Source organism: Primulina huaijiensis, chromosome 2, assembly GCF_012295235.1.
Source record: "Primulina huaijiensis isolate GDHJ02 chromosome 2, ASM1229523v2, whole genome shotgun sequence".
Classification (NCBI taxonomy): Eukaryota; Viridiplantae; Streptophyta; class Magnoliopsida; order Lamiales; family Gesneriaceae; genus Primulina; species Primulina huaijiensis.
Genome location: NC_133307.1, coordinates 27,644,171 through 27,671,741, shown reverse-complemented (window position 1 = coordinate 27,671,741; position 27,571 = coordinate 27,644,171). Strand labels below are relative to the sequence as shown.

General features: G+C 33.4%; 4 protein-coding genes, 1 non-coding gene and 1 pseudogene across 6 annotated transcripts; 2 read left to right on the top strand and 4 right to left on the bottom strand.

Moving 5' to 3' along the window:
- Positions 1-3,354: 3,354 nt before the first annotated feature.
- LOC140971235 (serine/threonine-protein kinase KIPK2-like) lies at positions 3,355-4,797 on the top strand (annotated as a pseudogene).
- Positions 4,798-4,956: 159 nt separating this feature from the next.
- LOC140971233 (RNA polymerase sigma factor sigF, chloroplastic) lies at positions 4,957-9,579 on the bottom strand. Of its 2 annotated transcripts, none has more exons than XM_073433379.1 (9): positions 9,345-9,579; positions 8,030-8,172; positions 7,577-7,710; positions 7,303-7,506; positions 6,950-7,205; positions 6,629-6,859; positions 6,330-6,470; positions 5,961-6,161; positions 4,957-5,483 (listed from the first exon to the last, which is right to left on the bottom strand). In XM_073433379.1, the coding sequence occupies exons 1-9, from the start codon at positions 9,430-9,432 to the stop codon at positions 5,196-5,198; spliced, it is 1,686 nt and encodes a 561-aa protein (XP_073289480.1). In that variant the 5' UTR covers positions 9,433-9,579; the 3' UTR covers positions 4,957-5,195. The 2 variants fall into 2 exon arrangements, with proteins under 2 accessions (XP_073289480.1, XP_073289481.1); XM_073433380.1 differs by having other exon boundaries at positions 4,958-5,483; positions 7,303-7,488.
- Positions 9,580-15,171: 5,592 nt separating this feature from the next.
- On the top strand, positions 15,172-18,561 carry LOC140971232 (AT-hook motif nuclear-localized protein 1-like). Its single transcript, XM_073433378.1, has 5 exons — positions 15,172-15,950; positions 16,217-16,284; positions 16,985-17,116; positions 17,589-17,750; positions 18,089-18,561. The coding sequence occupies exons 1-5, from the start codon at positions 15,446-15,448 to the stop codon at positions 18,401-18,403; spliced, it is 1,182 nt and encodes a 393-aa protein (XP_073289479.1). The 5' UTR covers positions 15,172-15,445; the 3' UTR covers positions 18,404-18,561.
- A 3,509-nt stretch (positions 18,562-22,070) lies between these two features.
- LOC140971231 (bZIP transcription factor 30-like) lies at positions 22,071-23,908 on the bottom strand. The gene is made up of 3 exons (XM_073433377.1): positions 23,700-23,908; positions 23,357-23,610; positions 22,071-22,559 (listed from the first exon to the last, which is right to left on the bottom strand). Exons 1-3 carry the CDS (start codon positions 23,906-23,908, stop codon positions 22,279-22,281), a joined length of 744 nt encoding a protein of 247 aa, XP_073289478.1. The 3' UTR covers positions 22,071-22,278.
- Positions 23,712-27,110, bottom strand: LOC140971230 (uncharacterized). Its single transcript, XM_073433376.1, has 2 exons — positions 26,901-27,110; positions 23,712-26,660 (listed from the first exon to the last, which is right to left on the bottom strand). Exon 2 carries the CDS (start codon positions 26,506-26,508, stop codon positions 24,355-24,357), a length of 2,154 nt encoding a protein of 717 aa, XP_073289477.1. The 5' UTR covers positions 26,509-26,660; positions 26,901-27,110; the 3' UTR covers positions 23,712-24,354.
- TRNAL-UAA (transfer RNA leucine (anticodon UAA)) lies at positions 27,065-27,147 on the bottom strand. The gene has a single exon. It is a non-coding gene; the product is annotated as a tRNA-Leu (tRNA).
- Between the last annotated feature and the right edge of the window lie 424 nt (positions 27,148-27,571).

The following is a 27,571-nucleotide window of genomic DNA, read 5'->3' as shown; positions in this document are numbered from 1 at the left end:
ATATGATCAAAAGTTTTAAGCTTGTAAACGAGTTCATGAGCAAATCCATGTTTGGAAACTAGAAGAGTAAGATTGCTGAAAACAATGGATAACATTACTTTTTTGGTCTTGTATGTACTTTTCCACTTTCGATTTTGTTAACAATAAATTTGCATTTTTATTCATATAACTTGCATGTTTTTTTCTTGTTGACGATAAATTTGTATTTTTAGTTACATAATTTGTATGTTTTTTTTATTTTTTTCTCGAGTCTGTTGTGTATCATTCAAAATAATATTCTCGAATAATCACGAACATATGCAAGATTTTCCTTACAAAAATTCATGTCAACATCCATGTCTGTCACATAAGCAATTTCCACGATGGACTTTGGTAAAAAAAATACCAGAAATGAAAAAAAAACATGCAAATCACATAATTGATAATGCAAATTTGCCTTTAATATGAAAAAAATATAATTTTATATTGTCGTACTGGAATTCTAATAAATTTAAAAACGAAAGTACATAGAGAGAACTAACTATATCTCACGTCAAAAAAAAATAAAATTTACTGTGAAAGAATGAAAATAAATCCATAAATGATATAAAATCGTACCAAAGAGAATAAAATAGTAAACAAAAAACCGAACAAAAATAACATAGCAGAAAAAATATAATATATTTTTAGTATAAATGAATACAATAATGATCCACCCATCAATAGTACACGACATGAATAAAGTGAAGATCACGCATCCTAAAGATATATAATAATTATTAAAATGTACTAAAGAAATTTTTTTAAAAAATACACAGAAAATTTTAAATTATTATAATATAAAAGAGATTGGCTTTATCTTTTATTGGCGGATCTGCTCTTTTGAACTAACATTAATCTCGCATTATTCATTGTCAAACTTCATTTATTTCTACAAAATAATCAATTAATAAAGTTTTTCTCAAAAATATTCCATCTTAATTATTGGCTAATTTATCAGAAATTAATGAAAAAAAGTAACGACCCATATCATTTGATCATATTCAAAATAAAGCAATTATATTAATTACAGTGGATAGTCTAGAAATTAATCAAGCCATGCATGTTAATTTGTCACCACGGATATACTTTTTCTATGTTCGTCGGAGGATTCACATTCGAGAAATAAATAGCATCTTCCTTTACGAACCAATAACATTGATGAGTTTTCAAGCATGCTAAGTACTTCCAGTTTGAGTTAAAGACATTGAAAGTTTTGTCCTTCCTTTCCCACCATAGATGACAGGTGAACAAACTACCCCATATGCTTTCACAGAAACCGAAGTTGAAATTTCGACCCGGAGAAAGTGTATGATTTCCGAGATCATCGTTTTTAGACCAGCAATGCATGGATAACGGCGACGAATTCCGAGGGAGACTATCGATGACATAAACATCGTAGCTAGCCGTAAAAGTACATCTGCGTTTGTTCTCAAAGGATAATACGGGATGAAGAAAAATTATTGAGAGGAGAAATATTGGAAAGATGAATCTCATCTTTGGAGAATATGCAGATGGATTAGTAATTAATTCTTCACCTTGACAATGTTTAGAAGTTCAATTTATAGATCGAGTGGATTAATACTATAATTTTTTCCAGTTAATTTTTATTGGAGATAATGATGGTTAATTTGGCTCAAGATTTGAATAATTCGTTAATTTTATGGAAATTAATAGTGAAGTAAATAGAAAATTAAGTTGAAAATTAATTATAATATATTTCGTTTGGTGATTTTATTTTATATTTGTTTTTTGGAAGAGATTTTGTTATTAGATACGTTAGTAATGCTAATTGATCGTGAAATCCTTTCTAGAATAATGGCCCAAATCAAAATTTATTAGCAGTTTTTTTTTCTTTCGTGAAAATGTGTTTTAATTGATCCACATTAACAATCAAATTATGAAAATATATCCGAAGTTATTGTCTGGAGATAAAGATATAAATTTTTAATTTCTTGGAAATATTAAATTAATAAATGTATAAAAATTTAAGTTATCGGAAATATAAAAGTGGCTAAATTTTAGTTATTATTATATTCTTTTTACAATTATATTCACATATAAAAAAGGTTAAGATTGTGCAATATTTTGCATACATACTACAATAACGGATATGTGAGGCGGTGACTCGGTAAAGGTTGGAAAATAATTTTATTTTATTTTTTTTTAAAGTATATATAATTTTCGGAAGGTTTTTTTATTAAAAAAAAAATTTAAACTCTATTCACTCTCATTTGCCACATAAGGCATTCAATGGCTTATGGTTTGACAATATGAGTAGGTCTCTTATGAGACGTCTCACGGATCTTTATTCGTGAGACGAGTCAATTTTACTTGTACAATAAAAAAATAATATTTTTTTTTATAGATAGCCTAAATAGAATATCAATCTCACAAAATTAAGTCATGCAATCATCTCACGGGAGTTTTGTGTTTCTAATAATTCGCTGTTTACAACAATCCCCTATTTGATTTTTTAGAAAAACATTTTTATGGAGTTATATCTCTAACAATATCCCACACAATCTTTTCACAGAGAGGTTCGAAGCCGGTGCACTATACGACTGCTAGCAATGCAGTATGCCTATCTACTGTATCTAAGTAGAAAAATTCTTACATTGAAATATTTGGTCATTTTGTATGTTTAGTACAAATAAAAAATTTATCAGACAAATTGAAAGGATCCAATGAAATAGGGAGTCGATAATATATTTTATATTCTATTGTTTTAGTTTTATCCATTATCAAATTTCGATAATAATATAATATTGACAAATGACAATTGTGGAACCAAGAACTTTAGTAAAAAAATATATTATATATTTTAGAAACTTTACTTTTTTTAAAAATACAACTTAAAAGTTCAATTTTTTAATTAACACAAACACCATCACTAATCATTAATTATTCAGTGGCGCCTGTTGTAAAATATGTTTCATGAAGTGAAATTGATGAGTAGTTTTGTTGTGCATCGGTTTCACGGGTTTATATCGTGAGACGGGTCGATCATGTTCATATCTTTGATAAAAAAATAATAATACTTTATATATAAAAATAATATTTTTCAGTCAAATCAACAAATAATACATAATATTTTTTTATAACATAATTAACAAAAAATAATAATACTTTGCAGTGAAAAATAATAATTTGGATATAAAAAATATTATCGTTTTCAGATTTTATTTTGTAAAGACGATTTTATATTGTGGTATTAATGAAATAAGCTGGTTTTGATTTATAATGTACTATATGAAGCTTATTTTTTTTGTGATTATGTGATTGTTGAAAAACATCGGTGTCTACTAACCCCTGTCTCATGGCGTGAATAGTCATGGATAAATTGGTATTGCCAACAAAATATGCTACTTAATGTTTGATGAAGTTTTTACTTGCTGGTCTTCATTAGCTATACTGGTGGTTTTTAGATGTTTTATAGTATTTGGTTCTTGCAGATTCTACGTAGCTGAGGTCCTTCTGGCTCTTGAATATTTGCACGTGCTAGGCATCGTGTACCGAGACCTTAAACCTGAGAACATCCTTGTCCGTAAAGATGGTCACATTATGCTAACAGACTTTGATCTACCACTCAGATGTTCTGTTAGCCCAACTCTCATTAAATTGGTAGGAATGAAGGAGCCACCTAGGGTCTCTGGTCCCTGTGCTGGATCTAGCTGCATCGACCCTTTCTGTGGTGGACCGTCATGCAGGATGTCGTGCTTTAGCCCCCGGGTTATGTCTTCAACTGCAAGATCAAGAAAGCTTAAAACCGATTCATCCGAGGCTAGATCATCTCCTCAGCTTGTGGTGGAGCCAGGAGCCTACAGAGGCACGGTCCAACTCTTTTGTTGGTACATACGAGTACTTGGCTCCAGAAATCATCAAAGGAGAAGGTCATGGAAGCGCCGTTGATTGGTGGATGTTTGGCATTTTTCTTTACGAACTACTTTATGGGATGACTCCGTTCAGAGGTACTGGAAACGACGATACATTGGCCAATGTCATCTTGCTGAAACTCGAGTTCCCCAACACTCCAATTGTTAAGTTTCAGGCCAGGGATCTCATCAGAATCCTGCTGGTGAAGGAACCTGAGTATCGCCTGGGTACAGAAAAAGGCGCTGCTGAGATCAAACGACACCCATTCTTCGACGGACTGAACTGGGCACTGATACGCTGTGCCGTTCCACCTAATATACCTGAGGTTTACGACATTGAATATTTGAAAACATCATCAATGGGTTCTGTCGAAAACGTTTAGAATTTGAGTAGTTCTACCGGAAAAACATTTGTTCAGGAAAACCTATGGCAGGTTATATGTTATCTCGAATTCATGATTTTAATCTATTGAGTCGCTCCTCACCCTGGTATCGTGTCCCTCTTCCGAATTCCTTGGTCCTTCCATGTCTCTTGTAACTTGTATCCAGCAAATTTGTATATCATCGGAACCATAGCAACGTCTTCTTATTCTACACGTACAGTGTATTTCTCATGATCACGACGGTTTAATACAAATCCAAATGCTTCCCTTTGCCTTTGTCAGTTTCCAGGTTTTGTTTCCTGTACGCCATAATGTGGCTATCATGTTTGCCAGCTTCAAGAATCTAGGGGAAGCAGCATTCCAGTTCGAATGGCAAGAATAACAACAAGACTAGGCAAACTTAAGTAATTTAATTGGTTCTTCTGTATTCCATAATCAAAGTTGAAATCATTTATAATTGCATAAAAGTTAGTCCTATAAGAATGTATATTGTTGTTGTGCCAGAACGACCTTTGGGTCACCGGACCCTTGCACTTTTTTTTTTGTTGTTTATAATATCGAACTGTCAATTCCAAAAAGAAAAAAATTATCACAAACTGTAGCGTGGAGTGACGGATATCATAACCGAGTTATATTTATCATACAGTTGTTTAAATAAAAATTATTACAAACTGTTTTTCCCAAAAACTCGAGCCCATTGAAAATGCACAAAAGTAGTTATGCTTTAATGGAGTATATCAAGAACGAAGATTTACATATTTATGACAACTGAAGCCATACGTTAAACATCCAACGGTTTGGTTTAACGATGAGAAAATCAATATCCCGATACCATCATGTACACTGTATTTGGATGCTTTCACTAGATCGTATCCGCTTTGCACTTGTATAACTGCACATTACAGCTACATGATCGATCCTAAACGAGCATATCTGTATATGCTGCTAGTCCATGGCTGTCAAGACACTGTTTCAGTTTGTACAGTGCTCGACACTCCAGTTGTCTAACTCGTTCCTTTGTTAGCCCAAAATCAGTACCAATTTCCGACAGGGATCTCTGTGTGCCATCTTCAATGCCGAATCTCATCTTGATTATTTTCCTCTCCCTCGGATTGAGAATGCCCAAGAGATTTCGAACGTGTTGTCTCATTAGTTGTTTCTCTGCACTCGATTCTGGGGCCTCGATACTCGGATCTGCAGTGATTTCCTGTGATATTTAAAGTACACATCCATTTGTTATATCAGAAAATCCCATTCGTATTGACATGTAATTGCTCACTTGTAACATTGAAAATTCGCAATGTTTCTGCAGGACGGAATCAAGACTATTCGTCTCTCAATCATGAATTTGCACGATGAATTAATCTCAAAGAATACATCTGAACACCAAAGGACCAGTATGATGCTCCAGACATGCCAGCCATCCAAGTGATATATGAAGGTAGCAAGAAGTTTGACCAGGAATGATTCCAGAAACCAATTATTAAAATACACCATGTTTCTAGTTTCAAAGAAAATAAAACGTACACCATATTTCTGTTATCTGCTAATGTTGATAAATTAATCAGTGCCACTATATCTAATCAATCAAACATCAGAGAAAAATCACAGACTATTTTCTCTGACGCAATATCTACGATGCTCAAATTCCAAGCCTGTGCTTGAGAAATGGCAGCAAGAGTACCTGAAATGTTGTATCTTGGTCCATCCATATGGGCTGCTGCATTGAGACAGGCGTTCGAGCTGTATAAAGCAAGCTCTCCAGTCTCTCAACTGTCATGCCAGCACATGCTGCTATGTCCTCTTTCTTTGGGTTATGATTGCCTCGCTGAACGCATACTTTCTTAGCTTCGAAAACCTTCGACAGGAGGCCATAGACATTTTCCTGAAACACCAAATTCATCATTAAACAACGATTCACAAAAACATTGGTAATAAGGAAGAAAACTTAAGATGAGCTGGAGTTTCTTTACTTGATCATAAAATTAAGTTTGAAGAAAGAAAATAACTTAAAATAAAATTGGAAAATTGCAATACGGTAATAGTGCATTACCGGCAAGCGGATCGTCCTCGAGTGCTGAAACAGGGTTTTCCTTATTGCTTGCCGAATCCACCAATAGGCATAAGTCGCAAATCTGCAACCTACTTGGGGCTTGAATTTTTCAACACTTCTCATAAGACCAATGCTTCCTCCCTGCAAGAGAATAATATCTCTGTGCTTCATAAGAACGTTTCCGATAACCTAACACCAAAGTTCTGCATAATCATCTCAAGAGGAAGTATGCAATTATATTCAAGAATCTAACAATAATACAGCCCCAAGAAGCATAAAGTATGCAAGCTCTCATTCACCTGTAAAAGATCTGCGAAGTTTAACCCACGCCCTTGGTACTGCTTGGCAATGTGAACCACCAAGCGAAAATTGGCGTAAATTAACTTCTCCCGGCTACTGTTACCACAGTGAAGCTCTGACCGCAAGGCTTGGCAGCTAATACCAATGGCTGCAGCCCACTCAACTAGTGTCGGTTCCCGGGAAAACTGAGTCCGAAGCCTACTTCTCACTTCTTGTAGTTTCATTAACTCCTGGTAAAATAAAAATTGCCAAAGACTCAAATCAAAGTGTGCAAAAATAAAGGTCACTGCATATCAAAGTGAATTAGGACTTGAACAAACCTGTATCTTCGATATCAGTTCTGACTCTTCTTTGGCAGTCAATAGCTGCCTTGTTTCTGGTCCTCCTAAGAACATTTGAAGGGTATCATTAGAATCAAATCCTCCATTTTTTCCACTTGATTCCGGCTTCCTATGATGCTTAATCTCCCGAACCTCAATATTTAGCTCTGGCAACCTCCTCTGCTTCGTTCGCCTCTCCGGGAGACGTGTTGACCTCACCATTCTCTTATGCCGCAGAGAAATGTTGGCTAGACCTCTGGCAGCCAACAGTAAGAAAATATGTCATACAGTATTTGCAAAAGATATTAAAAAGAAGATAAAAAGCGAAAATTTGTAGAATGAATGACACATACGTTAGATCAGACGGGCAGTAAAGATGAGACTCGAAAAGGTTAGTATCTTTTACAATTGATGCTGCCTCCTTGCATGCAGATAAAGCTTCTCTTGCAAGTGCAACAACACGGTCTGCTTCTACACCTATTAATGTCTCTCCTTTACTTGAAACGGATGCCATTGCCCTTTGTGAGGGTAGTTCTTTTCTGTTTAACGATGGCCATCTGTAGTAAGATATCAAAATTTATGGCAGAGTTTCAAAGAAAAGAACTAAGTCCGATAGACTGCCCTTACAGATACGATAATGATGGCCAGTGCTGCAATTGAAGGCCCAAATCTTTCACATATCGACCAGTAGCAAGATAGTTGTTATCTTCATTAGATGGGAATGCAGGTGCCATTACCACCAGTCTTCTATCCGATATTTCCTTCAAGAAGATAACAAAATGTATTGATAAAAAGCACTTGTATTCATCAGCACTTAAATGAAAGGTAAAGTCTTATGGGCGACAGAAGATGAGAGAATAAATCATCAGGTGCCATTACAACCAGTCTTCTATCCAATGTTTCCTTCAAGAAGATAACAAAATGTATTGATAAAAAGCACATGTATTCATCAGCACTTAAATACAAGGTAAAGTCTTATGGGGAGAATAAATCATCTAAGGTTTATTATAAATACATAAATGGTTTGAAATATTAACACACTGCTCTTACACTGACATTTCTCACCACAATAAGTCTAACCTGGACTGTATTTTCTTCTTTTGACCACGATAACGTCCTTGTTTCACCACGCTGGTCCTGAATAAGTACTGAAGACGGAGAATATCGGGCAATAGTAGATGGAGCGGAAAGAGCCGGAGTTGCTTGATCAGGAAGCAGAGAAACTGCAGAAATCATCAGGTAAACTAACATCAATTCCTCAAAAAGTTGGATTGGATACTTGTCAGCACATTCAATAATGTGTCGTCAAGAGACATATCTTAAAGGGTAGTAGATCCAAATAAGATTTTAGATGCAATAATTCGATTCAACAATAAAATTTACGAAGCAATTTACCGTCGAATGTTAATAGGATGGTAAGCAACATATCTTTAACATGCTGAAAACTTTATGAAAATGTTAGATCAGTGTTATCTTCAAGAACAAGTGCGCGTTGACATGGGCAACCTTATTCTAAGAATTCATACAGCTTCCCCTATGAATCCTCCCTCAGCACACAATTTATATCTTGAAATTATCTAAAAAATTATTAAACTTTCAAGAGGAATTTTCATTCACTGGAAGTGCAGTAAAGAATGTCAAACATTTAACTGCAATGTAAGAGTTTATATAAATAAGACTGGGAGCTAAACAACAACTCTTCCATTGCATCAACTGGGTGGAATTAATAACTAGAAAGCTCAGAGAATCGAAACGCCCTCAAATAATCCTGTAGCGAACAGCATTTCGCCTCACTTTGTTTCAGTTGGCACTCAACATTTCAACACGAAATGACAGCATATCACAAAATTAACCTCATTCTTTTGCTTCCTTGCTTTCTTTCTTTCTCTGTTTTTATTTTCTCCTAGATGATCACTTGTCCCTATCTATTAATAAATAATCGAGATTGGTCGGATCTATGGAGGAAACTCTCCCAGCAATTATCTATTCATTTAGAATACTTTGAAAAGACACTTTGTCTACGAGAATCAAGCTTCTTGCCATTCGACCAATGGGTCAACCTCATTCCTTAATCTAGTAGTGTATTCACGATCATCCAAGTATCCAACATCTTTCATCTTCCCATACTTGACACAATATCTTATATTCCAACACAGTACAACTCAATTCGAATTCTATGTCCAGCAAGCCCCAAAAGAAGTTGAAGTTTATACTTAACTAAACAATATCATTCACCACACACAAAAATGACCATAAAAGGATAACAGCTGTAGTAATGACAACTCGAGAACATGACTCCGAGCAAAACCACAATTTCCAACTCGCTTTCTTCGCTTCAATATCACTTAACAGAACAAAAAAAAAGCCAAGAAAGGGGTGTACGCGGTTAAAATACCAGAGGAAGACGAGGCAGAGCAATTTCTGACATGGGTTCTGGAGAAGAATTGTGGGGACGAAGAAATCAAGCTGCTCACTGCCTCCATAACACTATTTTGCAAGCTTTCAGGTTTGAGAACCGAAATGGCAGCTTATTATCATCTACTTCTCTTCTGAAAACATCAAAACAATGAAAGGCCCTACGCTATTTGCAGTACAGATGAACCCCGTCGTCAAAACGGATGAGATTTTTGAAGAAAATCTAGCTTTTTAATTAATTTTTATTTGCTCAAATAAAAATTCATATTTTGATATATAATATAATATCTTAAATATTTTATTTATCTTATATATTCTCTTTTACTTCTATACTTATATGTTTTTCAATTTAAAAATAATTAATTTATTTTTAAATATAACATAAATTATTTATGAACACGAAATTGGCCTAGTTGATCATTAAGTTTAGAATTACGTTTATATAACTTATTTAGCATAAAATCATTGTCATTATGCATATATACTTATTAAATTATTAAAGTCAAGGGATTACAATAATTAATATTGGTTTCATGGTATTTTTTTTTTAAAATATAAATAGGCATGCAGATCTTCTCAAATTACCAAAATATTCTTTTTTATTTAATAAAATCACAGTGAATTGTATCTAGTGTATAAGTAACATATAATAATAATTTTTAAATTTTTTTAATTAATTTTTAAATTAAATTATACAAATGGACTTACATGCTTGTCCTGAATTGACAGTATATATGTCCTTATTTTTTCACCGATAAATTCATCGACCTGTTGCTATATGATTTTAGTATTCCTTGTAAACACCTTTTAACTTTCAAACTCTTTTCAGTAGACCTTCATACTTTCACAGTTCACTACTATCAATGGCCTCATATGCCATAAACGCTACCTTCGATTTAGTTCTCAAGCTGGATGAAGAATGAAAGAATTTTATTCGTAAGACGGGTCAATTTTGCTCATATTTATAATAAAAAATAATATTTTTGACATAGACGACCCAAATAGAATATTCATCTCACAAAATTGACTCATTAAACCGTTTGATATGAGTTTTTGTGATAATGAAAATGTTTCAAACTATCGAGTCTTGTGGTCTTAATCTGCCCCTCCACACTTTTAGATCCGCCCTGCCCCACAACCCAGTGGGTCCAACCGGGTTGTACTCATTAAAAATTATAGAGTTTTTAATTTTATAAATTATAATTTTCTTAATCTAAGTTATTATATAATAAAAAAATTAATAATTAATAAATCATCAAAATTACTTTCCAAATTTATATTAATTATATTTAAGAACAAAATGTATTATCACGTGTTAAAATATATTAGTTTATACTTAACTAATAACTAAATAAAATTTATAAACATATATTTTTTCATATTAAATATAAAATAATGAATACAGTTATTTCAATCCTAAAATATTATGAATTTAAATTATATATTAAAATATTTATTATTCAATATGATAAAAAAATTATTATTAATAATATATANTGCAATAATATAATTTATAAAAATACAAAAATAACAATTGAAATTGTTAATTCTAACACAAATACAAATACAAATACAAAATATAAGATTAATACATGTAAAATCAAAAGAATATTCCGAGAATATTCTTTTTTGGTGTAATATTTGAAATAAATGGGTTGGAGTTGGATGTTGAATATGATGCATAAATTCAATTATTTTAGTGCAAAATTTGCTCTAAAATATAATTAACGGTTGGAGATGGCCTAAATATCAAAATTTGTTTCATCGTATCTAACCCGATCCAAATAAAGCGGGTTTAACACCGAGCCGGATTTAAACATGACATGTTTCCATCTGTAATCGAGACACATTCGACCTACCGTCTAAAAGAATCACTGAGTGTTGAAATATATAGAGTTAGGTCTTTAGCATTCTTGGATGCTACGGAACAAGAGTTTGTTTTAATCAGTGTTTTTATAACCGGACCGGACCGGCCGGTCGGACCGGTTCAACCGCGAACCGGCCTCCAGACCAGTCCGGAGATAAGTAAAAACCCGGAAAACAGTTTTTTAACCGGAAAAACCCGGTTAAACCGGAAAAATTTTTTAACAAATTTTTGCTTTCTGTTTGCTAAACATGTATTATTTTAATTTTTTTAAAAATATTTAGCTAAAGGTGTTGGTGAAATGCAAAAAACATCTTCTTTGGACTTGGAAGAACTTTTGGATGGTGGGGATGAAGATGATAATGACTACGAAAGAACACTTCAAGAATTGGATGCGGTGTGGGCATTAGAGGATGCAACTTGAAAGTTGAAACTGGATGTTTGATACTTTTTTGTATAAGAAACTTGATTTTTGCTACTTTTTTGTATAATTAAACTTGATGTTTTCTTGGGCACTTAAACTTTGTCATCACTATTTGGTTACATGTTAGGTGTAATTTGGATTTTTGAATTTGAAAAGTGATGTTTATTTGGATATTTGTTGTAATTTTCATCTTAAAAATTAAGTAAAAACTATAAAAACATAAATAATCAATATTTTACTATTTTATTTATGATATAAAATAAATAAAATATTAATTTTATTGATCCGGTTCGACCGTTCGGTTGAACCGGTTGAACCATTTTTTAAGGCTTGACCGGTTCGATTAACGGTCCGATTATAAAAACACTGGTTTTAATTAGATGTTGTATTCTTTCATATTCTTATGGTCTTTCCCTGTTATTAGGAGTCAGTTGTGATTCTTCCTAGTTTTGTGGTGTGTTACGCTTCTTAGCCTTGTATATGTATTGTTTCACAATGAATGAATAACACAGGTTATTCAAAAAATAAGTGTTCTTCTACACTGAGTTCTCTAACCTGTCGGTTGCTAGTGTGGCCGACATGAAAGTGTAGTTATCTGCCTCATAAGTTCCTCTGAAATCATCCTCCAAGAAGAAGGAACTCAATGCGGAGAGTTCTTCGGTTCAAATTAGATATATTTGAGTTTGAGTTCGATTCAAAGCTCGAGTTTGATTCGAATCTCAAATATTTTAATAAAATTTAACTAGAATTCGATAATTTCGAATACAAATTAAATATTTTTCATATCGAAAACTTGCAAGTCAACTCAATTTATTTACATTCGTAATTTAGAGAGGTAAGATATGTCCCATTGTGTAAAATTGTCATGCCTCATTAAAATTATATTTTCATCAAGATTTGATATATTTAAAAGCCATGTTTTTGATGAATTGCTTATTTGTGAGGAAGACTTTGACTTTTTGCCATAATTATATCAATTAAATTAAAGGCTAATTCAAGCTATAACGTAAAAAATAAGGGAAATTGGCCTTCACTCCTCAGCCGTCGTTTTTTTTTGTGTTCGGTCCCTGGGTACTTTTTTAGTACCACATTTCCACATGAAGTGTACCACATTTCCACATGAAGTGTACCACAATTTGTATGATATAGTACCACAATTTTGTGTATAGGGAGTGAACCCAAAGAAATGTTTTGATTGGGGATTTTTCACCAACTTCCCCTAAAAAATAACTATATAATAGATATTTTTATTTTCAAAGTTAAGAAACTGTATATTTTTTTCCTTTTAGTAAATTGATCCTCAGATTTTGAAACAAAATTGAAAAAAGTACCACGAATCGAAAAAATATGAAGTTCAATCAAATCCAAAATCAAAGCCACAAGTTTATGGTGTAGTAAAATAAATATCTCATAATAAAATAGAGTCCAGACTCAAGAGTCCGAATCCACGTAAAAACCAAAAATCCCACCCGTTTTAATTTTTTTTAAAAAAATCAAAAATCAAAACAAACACCTCCTTTGATAATTCCAAAATTTATAAATAAAAAAATTGTAGCATTGGAATTACTTACTTATTTTGTACGCCGGGAAGGGGAAATGTCAATTCAATTATGATAATGTACCAAGATTGTTGTATTTAAACCTATTATTACATTTAATCTAAAATGAAAGGGACTTGTTATATAATGATGGGTTTGATTTATTTATTGATTTGAAAATGACCTTTAAAATACGTGACATCATATCAAGAAAATAGATCTCTCAAGTTTTGAATCGATTTGCTTTTTTAATTATACGAATAAATTTTGATATTATAAAAATATATGCGGCCTTTCTCGGGACATTAATTAATAATAAAATATTAGAAATCACTAATTAACTACTGACACATCTCTGAAAATCTTATTCAAAATATTCTACGATACGTGAATAGGTTTGGGCATAAAACACGTCTTTAAATAGGAATTTATCCCCTTAAAAATGTAATTTATGTTTTTTTAGAGTATTTTGAACAAAAACAAAAATAAAAACTATTTTATACCTAAATATAAATATTGAAAAAATTATTTTAATGAAGGGTTAAAATTCGAACACACACTTGCCAAAGATGTCTAATGACGCAGTTTCATGTATTGGTGATATTTCCAAATTGGGACAAAATGACACTATATTATAAGTAGTTCTCATATGAATCAATAGTAAAAAATAATATTTTTATCATAAAAAATAATATTTTATGAGTTGGATCCGTAGGAGGTTCATATCATAAAAATGATCAATAAGACGATATCATATGATTTTTTGTACTATATAATTTTGAATAAGATATTTGAATTTGAGTGCTAAAAAAATACTAATTTTGAGGTAAGTTTCAAAGAAGAACCCAACGTTTTAAATTTTAGATATATTTTTTTTTGGCATTGGTAAAATAATGAATTTTTTTAGAGAAAATATATAAATTTGAATACTCATAAAAAGGTTTTTTTTTTCACCAAACCTCATATGAAACATAAAAAATAACATTTCTCTCTTGTATGATTAAATATGCATATTAGACCTTAACATTTTATAAAAATTGAACAAACACCTACTGTGCTAGTCGGAAATCTGACGAACTGAAATATTTTGAAGATATCTTAAGACCAATAACCAAACTGACCAACGAACATAAAAAAAAAAAAAACTCAATTTGCTACAAGTAATGTATCAAGTCGGCTCGATTCGCTCAGACACTATCTTTACTAACCGGACGTTGCTGGTTGCTGTATATGTGTCATCCAACTCGATCTTGCAACATATATTTAGCATAGATAACATACGTACTAATCTAACAGTCTTAAAAGATGACTTGTAGTAAAATGAGTTTTTTTTTCTGATCATTTTGTTTGTTGGTCATTGTGATAACTTGTTTATGAGATATCATCGAACTTCAACTCGTCAGATTTCCCGCTGATGCATGGATATTCATACAAATTTTATAAAATATTAATGTCTAAGATATACATTTAATTTTCACAATAGAGAAGTATGTATTGTTGCTATTTCACGAAGATTTGGCGAAAAAACTCTAATGAAAAATGTACAATTGTAAATGAAAAATGTACAATTGTATATATATTGTGGAAATACTCATGGATTAGTGCTGTCCAGCGGTTTTGATTTGTTATATTTGAAAACTCGATTTTTTTTGTTGTTGTAATATTTAAACAAAACCCGAAGTTTAAAAGATAAATCCAAACGCAATAAATTTTAGATACGTATGCTTTACTTCAAATCGAAAGCAATAATTATTTATTCTGTCGAAATATAAATTCAAAAAATGACAATACTTGTAGTATGCCATCTATAATATATAATATAAATGGGTTATTTGGTCAGAGTAGTTTTCATTAAATTTAATGCTATTTTTTAATTAAAAAAAGTGATTTAATTTGAAAATATATGTTTGAATTATTTTAGTATTAATTAATTAACAATTGGTCTAGCTTATCTTGATGTAATTACCACTGCAAACTCCAGAGTGCAGACAAAAGGCAAATATTATTTTATTTTTACTCTTCCTTTGGGGCCTTTCCTCTTTCCAAAATCCATTAATGGAGGGAACTCAACTTTACAAACGTTCACCAAACTCAAGGTACAGCTCAAAATATTGAAGCCAACAGTAATAGATCTTGAAAATTCTGGCGCGAGTTCACTCGAAAATCTGTGAAAAGTTTTAGTTTTTGTTTTTGTTTTCTTGGGTACAAGAGTCTCCGTGAATCACTAAATCTGTAGCTGTTAGCAATAAACAAACATGGAAATGGAAGACAAAGAGAGCACAGAGTCTGGTTCTCCGGGTCGTAACTCGGATTCAGATTCACCACTTTCCAGTGGTGGTGCTTTTGTTGGCCATGGAGGCGGCGCTGGGGGAGGAGGGATTCCGGGAGTGATGAGCATGGCAGTGGACATGGGCGTGGCGAAAACTGAAGGGGTGATGAATACATCTGCGGTAACAGTTGGTGGTGGGGCCACAGGAGGCGGCGTAGTGACGGGTGGCGGTGTTGTCGGCGCCGGTGTTGTGGGTGGTGGTGGTGGGAATGGTGAACTGACGATGAGTGTGAAGAAGAAGAGAGGCAGGCCAAGAAAGTACGACGAAAATGGTAACTTGCGGCCGTCGTACATGAAATCTCTGCCGGTTCCGGCGTTGCAGTCGGGATTCACTCTATCAACACCGCCGTCTTATGAGTACTCTTCTGGCTCGAAAAGGGGCCGGGGTAAAGCTCTGGGTTCTGGGAAATGGCAAATTCTTGCTTCACTTGGTGAGCTTTTTTCTTTTTGTTTTTAGGGATTACACAACAAGATTCAATCTTTTTGCCTTAATTAAGTTTAACCCACCTCTATAATCTCATAAAAATAGGTTTTTTTTTCTTTTCCTTTTTGTTTCTTTTTTCGGGGATGTTTTGGGGAAGGGGACGAGGGATTTTGACCACGTCAACCTTGTAAGTTGTCCGAGGTGTTGCTTTCTTACGTTTGGAATTTCGTTAAATTTCAAGATTGTTTTTAAACTTGTGCTGCCATTGTGCAGGTGAGTTGTTCGCTAATACGGCAGGAGGGGATTTTACACCGCACGTTGTCACTGTGTATACAGGAGAGGTAATGCCAATTTTTGTCTTCTCTTGCATAGGATCTCTCCGACATGTTTTCCCCACCAATTAATTGAATTGTAGTTCTTTTCCCAACTAACAAAACCCACCAAGGCAGCTTTGTCATATGACTCATATCTGCATGGGATCCTATCCTCGATGGCTGATATGTTTGTGTGAATTCCATGGTTTTTATCGTAATGATTAATATGTTTAAAGTGGCTCTCACTCCTAACGACGGAGTCTTTCGAGCTCCTCTCTTTGACTAATGGCTAACATCGGTGTCCTGATTGAGAAGCCAGTCATTGGCATGAGAAAGGTTTATGCTTTGATCAATGTTGGTATTCTGATATGTTTGTTTATGTTGTCTGATGGATGAGTTGTACGCCAAATATTCAAAGGTGTGTGAAAGCTATACCGACTTGGGCCATCTAGGACGTATCTTTAGCTTCTAATGTTATGGTCCCATGCCAGTCTTTAGCTTCTAATGTTATGGTCCCATGTCAGTTTGCAAACAACCGTGGAATTGTTATCAAGTTTGAGAGACTATTTAACAAAATAAGATGACCTGCTAGATTTGGATTCTTACCTTGAATTTATGGTCTTAACTATTTCCTCACTAGCAATCTAGTTCCGGTCTAACACCATTTACGGTGCTCAAATGTCAAATGGATATTGGATATTGTACTTGAGTTTCAATTATTTTGCAGGATGTTGCAGGGAAGATCTTAACTTTTGCTCAGAGGGGTCCAGGAGGGATTTGTGTTCTTTCTGCAAATGGATCTGTTTCTAATGTTACAATACGCCAGCCTGGTTCTTCTGGTGGTCTATTGACATACGAGGCATGATCTCTAGGCCTTGGATACTTCACTTGGTGTACAAAGAGTGTTTACATATTATCCATAATTTCGACTTGGATCATTCCTTTTTAAATTAAATTCCGTGCTACTTTGGAAGAACGCTTCCGTCACTTTTGCATAAAATATCGGTCTGTGGCACTTGTTCCCCTAAACCTTTTTCTCAAACATTTTTGTCTTTTCTTCGCTGTATAATTTACTTTCGGTCGGATGGTTTTTTCTTTTGTCTTTTCTTCGGTGTATAATTTGCGTTCGGTCGGATGGTTTTTATAAATCTTGGTTTTGCTTGCCGTAGTTGCAAGATTTGTTTGTCTTGACCATAATATGTGATTTTCTTGTCATTATGCTTACATGTCAACAGTAAATCTCTCTTCGGTTTATGTTTCTATTTAGAAAGCATCGCAGAGGTTCCAACGCTGTTCGATTTTTTCTGTTTTTAACATTTAAATCCACACAGGGTCGTTTCGAAATCTTGACTCTAACAGGTTCATACACCATCTCCGAAAATGGTAAGATGAAAAGTCAGACCGGTGGATTAAGTGTTTCATTGGCTAGCCCCGATGGACGTGTTATAGGTGGCGGTGTAGCTGGATCACTTATGGCAGCTAATCCAATCCAGGTACAGGTTAACAAATACAAAATATTATTAGTTTACCGCTCATGAATTCAAATTTTCGAAATAATCGCAACCAAAGTAAGACCAGGAGATTACTAACTCAATATCTGCAGATGTACTCCCTTCATATTTTGATTAAGTTGGTCTTGATTGCCTTTTACGCCTTCTTGTTAAGTTTTTATTTTACACATGTTTTCTGATATTCGATTTGCTTGTGAGGGAGTTGGTTGAAGTGTAAAACATCGCCATGCTATCTTTTAAGAGCTGTCGAGCTTTCGAAACAAGTCATTCGACCATTATCTCATTAATTTATTAGCTTCTGCTTATTCGTTATTCATCAGGTTGTGGTTGGAAGCTTTGTGCCAAATATTATGAAAATGCGTAAAACAAAGCATAACAGTGAGCCCCGAGTCGCCCCTCCAGTCCAGGTCACTCCGCCTACCGTTACAGCAGCTATACCTATATCACAAGCAGCACCAGAGAATGACACTTACCCGATGCCAGCAACACAACTGCCAATGCAAATTCAGGGAATAGCAGATAACCCAAATTCTTCATCGGCTGATACCCCTGATTGGAACGGTTCTGGGCCGAGTTTCGATCACCAGAAACTGTATCCCGACATTAATATCTCTGTACCTTTTGATGAGCATTAAAAAGTAGATGAAACCTTATTAACTTTTGGCCTTTCTGAGGGACTTGAAAGAAAAGCTGATATTGTTAGTCATAACTGATGAGATTCTAATTTGTCTATGTTTTTACTATGTTGTGAACATCTTAGATATTTATTTCAGAAAATTGTGTCTGACGGTTTCATAGATTTATATATGTAAGATAGGTTGATCTGTTCTATATTTATATAAAAAAAATAATATTTTTTTGCATAAAAAATAATATAAGATTCCTCCGATACTAGTTTGTTACATGCACACGTACATATATCTGATACAAAATATTAAGGTTGAGCCTAACAGTGAAATTATATGTATATAAAGTTCCTTCGATAGTTTGGATTCAAAATTTAAAATTTTACAGTTTTGTGGATTAATTTATATATTATTACAACTTGTTTCAATATTTAGATTTATTAATCTTTACTCTATTCAAAGTTAACTGAGGACCACTGATTGCATTGTATGATTTTTTTTTTTTAAAAAAACTATATAATAATACAAAAATTTTTAACCATAAGCAAATAAACTAGGACAAATTAAAGCTGCGGCGTGATAATTAAAGCGCAATAATTCAGAAAGATACCATCCCATGTGATTTGATTCTTTGAATTCTCACGCGCAACAATTTAAATTATTTTTTGCTATATAAATAAATTATTAGCACAATTAGTTTGGACAATTTGGTATTTAGGTAAATGGATCAATCATTTAATCTTTTCCATATGTATCACTCAATTGTATTGGAATAGGTCTCTTGTCAGATGGTCTCACGAATCTTTATCCGTGAGACGGGTCAACCCTACCGATATTCACAATAAAAATTAATACTCTTAACATAAAAAGTAATATTTTTTCATGGATGACTCAAATAAGATATCTGTCTCACAAAATACGACCCGTGAGACCGTCTCACACAAGTTTTTGCCATTGTTATTGAACATTTGATTTAGAATTGATACAATACATCAATATTATGTAAATGCATTTTCAGCTTTAAAATATTTTAACATAAATTATTTTTGTGTTTTGCAGATATTTTGGGTGAGTTTTATGTTTCAAAAAGAATGAAGAAAAACATGGATCGTACGTGGTTAAATTTGGAAGAATTCTTTTTGAGGAAAAGAGTATTTTAAATAAGTCCAAAATTATACCATGATCGACCCCAAAACGTTATTTTAGGGTGCTCACTTATTATATATAGTAATAGATGATACAAACAAACCCGGTCCTCGTAAAATCAAAATTACTTACCTCGGTCAAGATACCAAGCAATCTCGATGTTTTTATTTCCAAAACGAAATAAAAATTTGAACTATATCTGGATATTTTCTAAACTATGCATCTGCAGTAACACAAGAGTTTAACATTTTCAAGAAATAAGAATGAAAGTAATCTGATTTAAAAGTTCATAAATTTATTAATCCAATAATTAGAAGACAAAATATGGTGATCCGAGTTCTGTAGACTTCTCTACTCTCAATCTCAACAATTCTGCTCCTCGACATATCCGGTCGGCTCCACCTAGAGTACTATGCCAACTCGCAAAACATAAATAGCCTCGAAGGGTAAGTGCAAGCCGAACATGGAAGGACCAAAATAAAAAAAAAGTTAATGTATAGAATGAGATTATCACATGCAAATGCATCTGCATGCATGATACCAATAAAAACTGATAATCAAAGGAGCGGGGATGTCAAATCTCATCTCACGTATGGATATTACTCCTAGCATGCGATCTATTCCAACTTTCGAGGTACTCATGTGGCACATTTGTCAAACTATCCAAATTATGGTTCCCATTGTGCCCTATTATGTTTTATACCAGAAAACAAGACTTATCAAAATCGAATAAATTTCAATATTGATAAACAAGAGACTAGGGTAAATATTCACAAACATGCATAAAAACGACAACGATCACAACCTAGAGTCTTCAAGTATTCAACAAACACAAAGTACAAACACCTAAAATGGCTGGAATAAACCATCAAACCATGAAACCTTGATAACCGTGGATACAAATATTCTCTCTTCAAGAGAACATTAAACTACTACGTACGTACGTTAATTCTCAAGTTGCAACGTTATTGTTATGCATCTCTCGAGCGAAAAATAATATTAAAGTTAAAAGAAAAAAAACATAATACAACGTTCACCGAATTTCTGAACGATACTATTCCCGAGGTGATTTTCTCTTTGCCTCGAATTTAACATGAGTCATGGCGGCTACTTTTGACTGATCAGATATAATTAAGTCCTTTTTCTGATGCAAAATGCTTGTTTCCTTCTTGTTCTGGCTGTTCGTGTGCAGAGAGTTGAGAAGGTAATTAAGGAAAAGACTTGCAATTTAGTGATAGTAATGTTATATTAAGAATTATTCGTGGGAATATCTTGTTATTACTCTTTTTTGACTCCTTTCTGTTCTATTTTAAAACAATTTCATCATTATATATACACACACACACACACACATATTAGACTCTAGCTACCATTTTTTTGGGCATATAATAGATGCCATCATTGATTTTTTTTTTTTAAAGAAAAATAAACCGAAAAATTATCAATGATGATTTTTGTGAACTTCAGATAATATATTTTATGTCATTATTATTATTTTAAAAAATAATATTAAAAACTTGAGATTTTATCAATAAACTCTTCAATTTCTTTTTAGTTTTTATACATTTATATCATTTTAAAAATTATTATTATTTACATTTACATTTATATTATAAATAAAGTCGAAAACTTGTCTTTCTTTTTTCTAAAATGGAAAAAAAATCAGAAATTAAAGTTATTTATTAATTATTAAATTACTTAATTATCATCTTTTTTTTTTATGTGTCAACCGATTTGACATGATCAATAATTGAAAAACCTTAATTTTATTTAAAGAAACAATGATGTTTTACAATGTATGTCCCTACCATATAAATATTTTTACAAAAATATCAATTTAATGTAATATTTCATACAAACTCTTCAATTTCTTTATAGTTTGTATACTTTTATATCGTTTTACTAATAATAATTATTTGCATTTATATTATAAGTAAAGTTAAAAACTTGTTTTCTTGTTGCTAAAACAAAAAAAAAATGAGAAATTAAAATTACACATTAACTATTAAATTTCTTAACCATTATTGCTCATTATTTATCAACCGGTTTGACGTAATCAACAATTGAAAAACTATAATTTCAAATGAGAATGATATTTTACCATTTATATCTCTAACACAAAAATATATTTTAAAAAATATCAATATAATATCTAATATTTTACACGTATGGATGACTAGTTTAACAAATTTACAATTGAAAAACATTTCTCACTGTCCTTACTATTATATGTTTGACATGATCAACAATTGAAAACCAATAATTTCTATATGAAGAGTTAGTTCGGTCATTTCACAATTAGAAAGCAATGTCCCTTATTCACACTTTTATAGGTAATAAATAATAAATAATATAATAAATACTAAATATATAGATATAGAAAACTATATCATTTAACAAGTTTTATATCATTACTTATTTGTAGCAAATTACTCAAGCGTGAAAAATGTGTGTTAGTTTATCTTGCTATGTTTGACTAGCTAGTTCGATTGATAACCGTAACAATGGAAGGGAACGAACACCCAATAGCTTAGCTCCAAAGTGGATACCTTTATACATTAACATACAATCCAATTAACAAAATAGTTATTCTGTAATGGTGACAAACACAACCAAATGAATATTGACTACATATGATGAACGCTAACTAAATGTGACATATTAGGCTAATCATTGGTCTAAAGCAAGCAACAAACTGTGAAATCGGTGTAAACAGTAAAAGTTGATAGATTCAAATCTCACCATTTTGTGCCTTTATACGGAGGCAGGAGGAGTTGAAGCAGTTGTTGAGGTTGTGGATGCTGGGACTGATAATCGTTGAATTTGATTAGGCTGCTAATGTGGTGGAAGTTGTTGGAGTTCCACATTTGGTGCTTTACATGTCTGCTGCACAATGCCATTAGATGTTCTTCCATCTTTGCAAGCTTTAGGCATTGGACTTCGGCAGTCAATTCTTCATGTAAAGCTGCCACATCAAGGGCTAGGAAGATTATTCTTCTATTCGGCTCACAACCGAAAACTGAATGTCATTGAAAAAAAAAGTTAATCATATTTTATCTAGAAAATTATTCTGAACAAGAAATCCTACTCTGCTGCAGTAGACAAATATACAAAAGCAGCAAGCATAGCGGTTCGGATTTTAAAGATTTTGTTCAACCTACCCTTTGCTGGTTTTAAGTCTGGACATGACCCGCCATGCCAAATAATTACAAGTGGCATATTACTTACACTGAAATAATATCCATACAATGCACCACACCTCCCTTTAGCACAGTAGTTGTTTCATGTTTCTAATGCTGTTCATGACAGTATGTCACCATAGTAAACTTGAAAAAAGAAGTGAATGCTGGATAAAATTCAAGTTGGCAAGATCAAATTTTAACATCCACAAACATAGCAGATGAATGATAAACCATGTTGGATTCTGAAGGTTCGCCTATAAATCATTGGAAATTACAGAAGCGGTAACATGACTGAATTGTGATCAGTGTGTATAACTAGAAGAAATATGCGAGAAGAAACAAATCAGTCACCTGTCAAAAAACTTTAGATATAAATATATTACGTAAAGGCTCTGACAAATACTACGCCAAGGTTGTGAACACAGAATACAAAGAAATGCTAAGCAAGAGAAAAAACAAAATGTAACTACAAATTATAATTGGCAATATAAAGCAGTCTAAAAATTATACAGGGATATGCTTCTCTTCACTCTATATGGTACAAGTGCATACTATCTGGGTGAGAATCAATGCATTACCAAATGAGAGCAACAATTGAAATACAAATTTGTAGTGATGAATGAAATCTGAATACCATCTCTGGGTTGTGCCTGTTGCTTCATAGCTTTAAGACGAAATTTCAATTCATTGTTCTGATTTGTTAGCTCGCTATAGTCTTTATGCAGATGAATCATGACTTGTATTATCACATTATTTGTATTCCTTGCAAAAACCGCAGCATAACTTGTCAGTCCTTGACTACGCACCTGTAGAATAGTAAATTGAGCTGGTGGTGGCTTCTGTTTGCAGAGTCTGCACCTTGTATTCCAATTCAGATGTATATCACAGCTGACTGCCGATTAGACAATATCCTGAAAAAAAATATGTAAAAAATCTTGACATCAGAAGCTGCTTCAGTAAAATCGTTTAAAACATACCTCTTTGCCCCATTAGGATCTGATATTGCAATTTCTGCAAACCTCGCATCCAGCACAATCTTTTTCAGCTCAACTTTGTTAAATTCACCATGTCCAAACTCAATGTTGAGCTTAAGTGAGTCGTCGCTCATCGAATTGTTTGGTGAGAGTTGATCCACCCGATTGAACAATGAAGCACCAAATTGAAAATTTCCTATGGCACTATCCATTGAAAGACTTCTGTAGTGATGAGCTGGTGGTGCAATATCTCCAGCAGCACTCCATTTGATCACCTCCCTCAAATTTGTTCCATGCTTCGGTACAAACTCAGTATTTGCTGCTGTTACCACTGTTTATCTTTGTTCCACTTACAATGCGGTCCTTATTTTTATGCTCGACACCAGAGCCATTCATAGAATTCACTTGATCTTAATCAGAGAATTGAACAAATTATCCACAACCTCTCCCTTTGATTTTTTGTCACCTATTCCATGAGAGGATCTGATCTTTCCATGACTTAAGATATTCGTCTCTCGTTTCTTCAGATGCTTTGGCATATGAATTCAACAACTGGCCCTGCTGACAGGCAGACAATCTCTTGTTTGACTTTTTATCTTAAGATAGTATGAATGTAATGGAATTTTCAATGCCACACTTCATACTAATCGAGATTGGTTTACAATCTTACAACTCGTTTAAACAAGTTGGAAACTAGAATGTGCCAAGTAACATTACCAGGATTCAATCCACTAGTCACTCCTTTATTTAGAAGCGAACAGGCTTCTTCAAACATACCTGCTTTACAGAAAGACCCAATCAAGATGTTATACGTGATTGAGTCTGGACAGACACCATCAAGTTTCAATTTTTCAAAAATATTGTAAGCATCCTGGATCCGCTGCATCTTGCATAAACCACTAATAAGACTGTTATATGTGACTATATCAGGTTTCAATCCGCGGAAAATCATCTCCCTTAAAAACTCAAGAGCATTTTGCACTTTTCCAGTTCTACATAAACCAGTGATCAACATATTGCAAGATAAGTTATTAGGACGTAGTCCCTTCCTCACCATTTCTTCGAAAAGGCCCAAAGCCTTTTCAACAGACCCATCTTCACAAAGTGCTCTTATAAGGCCTGTGTAAGTGAAATTGTCGAGGGGGCAACCTCTGAATAACATATCATTTACAAGTTTAAATGCTTCTTGCATAGCGTTTTTCTTGAGAAAAGCTTGAATCAAGGTGTTGTAGGTCACACTGTTAGCAATGACTCCTTCCATGAACATATCTCGATACATGCTGAGAGCCTCATCCATCATATCAACTTTGGAGAGCCCATAAATCAAGGAATTGTAGGTAAAAATATCCGCTTTACATCCTTTGCTCAGCATGTCTCTAAACAGTTTTAATGCCTCCTGGACTTGCCCAGCCTTGCATAAAGCAGATATTAGACAATTATAACCTACTGTATTTAGGCAAAGACCTCTATATGACATCTCATTTACGATGCCATCTGCTTCCTTCAGACGGCCTTGCTTACAGAACCCATCAATCAAAATGGTGTAGGTTATCTCATTTGGCTTAAAACCTTTAAGTGGCATATCCTCCAAAAGTTCACGAGCAGAGGAAAACATACCCTTCTCACAAAGTCCACGAATAAGAATGTTAAAAGTATAAATATCTGGCTGACAACCAGCACTCAACATGCTATCCTTTAAAATAGCTTCGGCTTCTTCAAATCGTCCATGTTTCACATACCCATTAATTAGAGTATTAAACTGGACAATGTTTGGGTTGGGCACTTTCTTCAGTAATATTCTTGCTTCCTCTACTTGACCTTTCTTGCATAATCCTTGCATCAAAACCCCATAAGTTATAGCATCAGGTGCAATACCTCGAACAAGCATCCTATCTACCATTTTTGCAGCTTCATAAATGCGATCATCGTGGCAAAGGCCAATTATAACATCATTAAACGTGTTGACATCTGGTGTACAAGCCATAAGAAACATCTCCTCCAACAATTTCAAAGCCTCGTTCACTCGGTTAGCTTTAGATAGTGCATGTATAAGCGTCATATAAACTACTGAATTCGGCACACACCCGTGTTTAGTCATGTCTCTGAGGAGGGAGCATGCAGAATCAACCTCATTCACCACGCAAAGTGCTTTCATTACTCTAGCGAAGGTGAAGACAGTAGGAGAGATGCCCTTATTCAACATCTCATAAATAACATTTGGCGCAACTTTAGGACAATTTCCAGCCAACAGAACATCCAGCACAACATTATAAGATTTAAAAGTTGGATCACATGAAAAGGTACTCCGCATATCCAAAAGCAGCCTAGTCGCCTGACCAGGCTTGCCAGCTTTTCCAAAATGCCGCATGATCATAATAAAAACCGATTCCTTGAAAACCATTCCTTCTTCCTTCATCTGCAATAATAACTTATCAATAATGTTAAACTCTTCCATGGCCCCAACCTTATCAATCAGAGTACAATACACATCAAATGTGTGTCGATATCCCTTTTGACCACCAGCCCACTGGAAAAGCTCCATCGATGTGGGCAGATCCAGTGGGAGCCCCAGTAATTTGTTGAGCTGAAAAGGAGTGATTTTATTGAGTGATTTCCGGAGCTCTTCAAGGTCAAAAGGTTTAAGCAAACTTTCCCATTCAGTTTCAGACTGTGACCCATTATTAATATCATGATCTTTGTAAATCACTCTTCCATTCATCCCCAATGTAGAATATGGAACTGTAAGGATCTTGGCAAAATATTGCAGCTTTTCTGCAAACATAAGTACCCTGAGATATGATCTTTTAAGCATAACTCTAAACAAGTAGCAGAAAGATTCAAGACCGAAACCAAGTCACCAAAAATTCAGATCCAGAGGCCTGACAGAGCAAAGTGAACAAATACCCTTTTCCCATTTTCAAATATTAATTTATCAATCAAATTCAAGTGTCAGCTCCAAACCCCCTACAACAAGCAAGCAATTGTCAGTATCGTACATTAATACCTATATATATACAGATTACAACCAATCAATCGCCAGACTTGCAAAGGTTCAAATTTTAAGTAAACAATGGAAAATTTAGTAAAACATTATAAAATGCTTAAAAATAACCAAATGCGATAGATAAACAGGGAAGCATAACAACTTCGCAATTAATCTAATACAAAGGTACTAATTAAAGAAACCAGAAATTGAAAACTAACCGCAATTGTATCAATGCGTCATCCCCACGCCGCTTGAAGGTGTTTCTCCCCAAAATTTATTTTGCCACTCATTTAAGTAAATAATATTAAATTGAAGCAAAATAAGGTAAATCGTGTGAAAAAAAAAGGTTATAATTGGAGGAAAACAAAAGATTGTTCCTGCTTGCTGGCTATGGGGTTCGAACCCATGCGCACTTATGTGCAGAAGATCTTAAGTCTTCCCCCTTAACCACTCGGGCAAACCAGCTGATATAAAGTAATCCGCTCAATTTAATTTAATATACTTGTTTTGAGAATTTTCAAAAGCAACTTTTTTATCGATCAATTAACAATAATTATAATAATATCTTATCTTATTATTTATTAAGTTTGGCCGTAGCCAAGATACTTAGTATCATAATCTTGTTTTTTTTTAAAGAAAAAATTTATTATATCAAAATTGCATTTTAGTCTTTCACTAATTTTCATAATTATAGTATGACTCTCATTTAAATATAATCAAATTAAAATGTAATATGTTTTCGTTTCAAAGTGCATTATCACACGTAATTAAATTTTTGATATTATCCTGTATTTGAAATATAAATCAACATTAACTATAAAAAAAATTATACAAACTCACAACTCTTCCAAAAATCAATGGTTATTATAAAGTATGCGGTATAGTACCT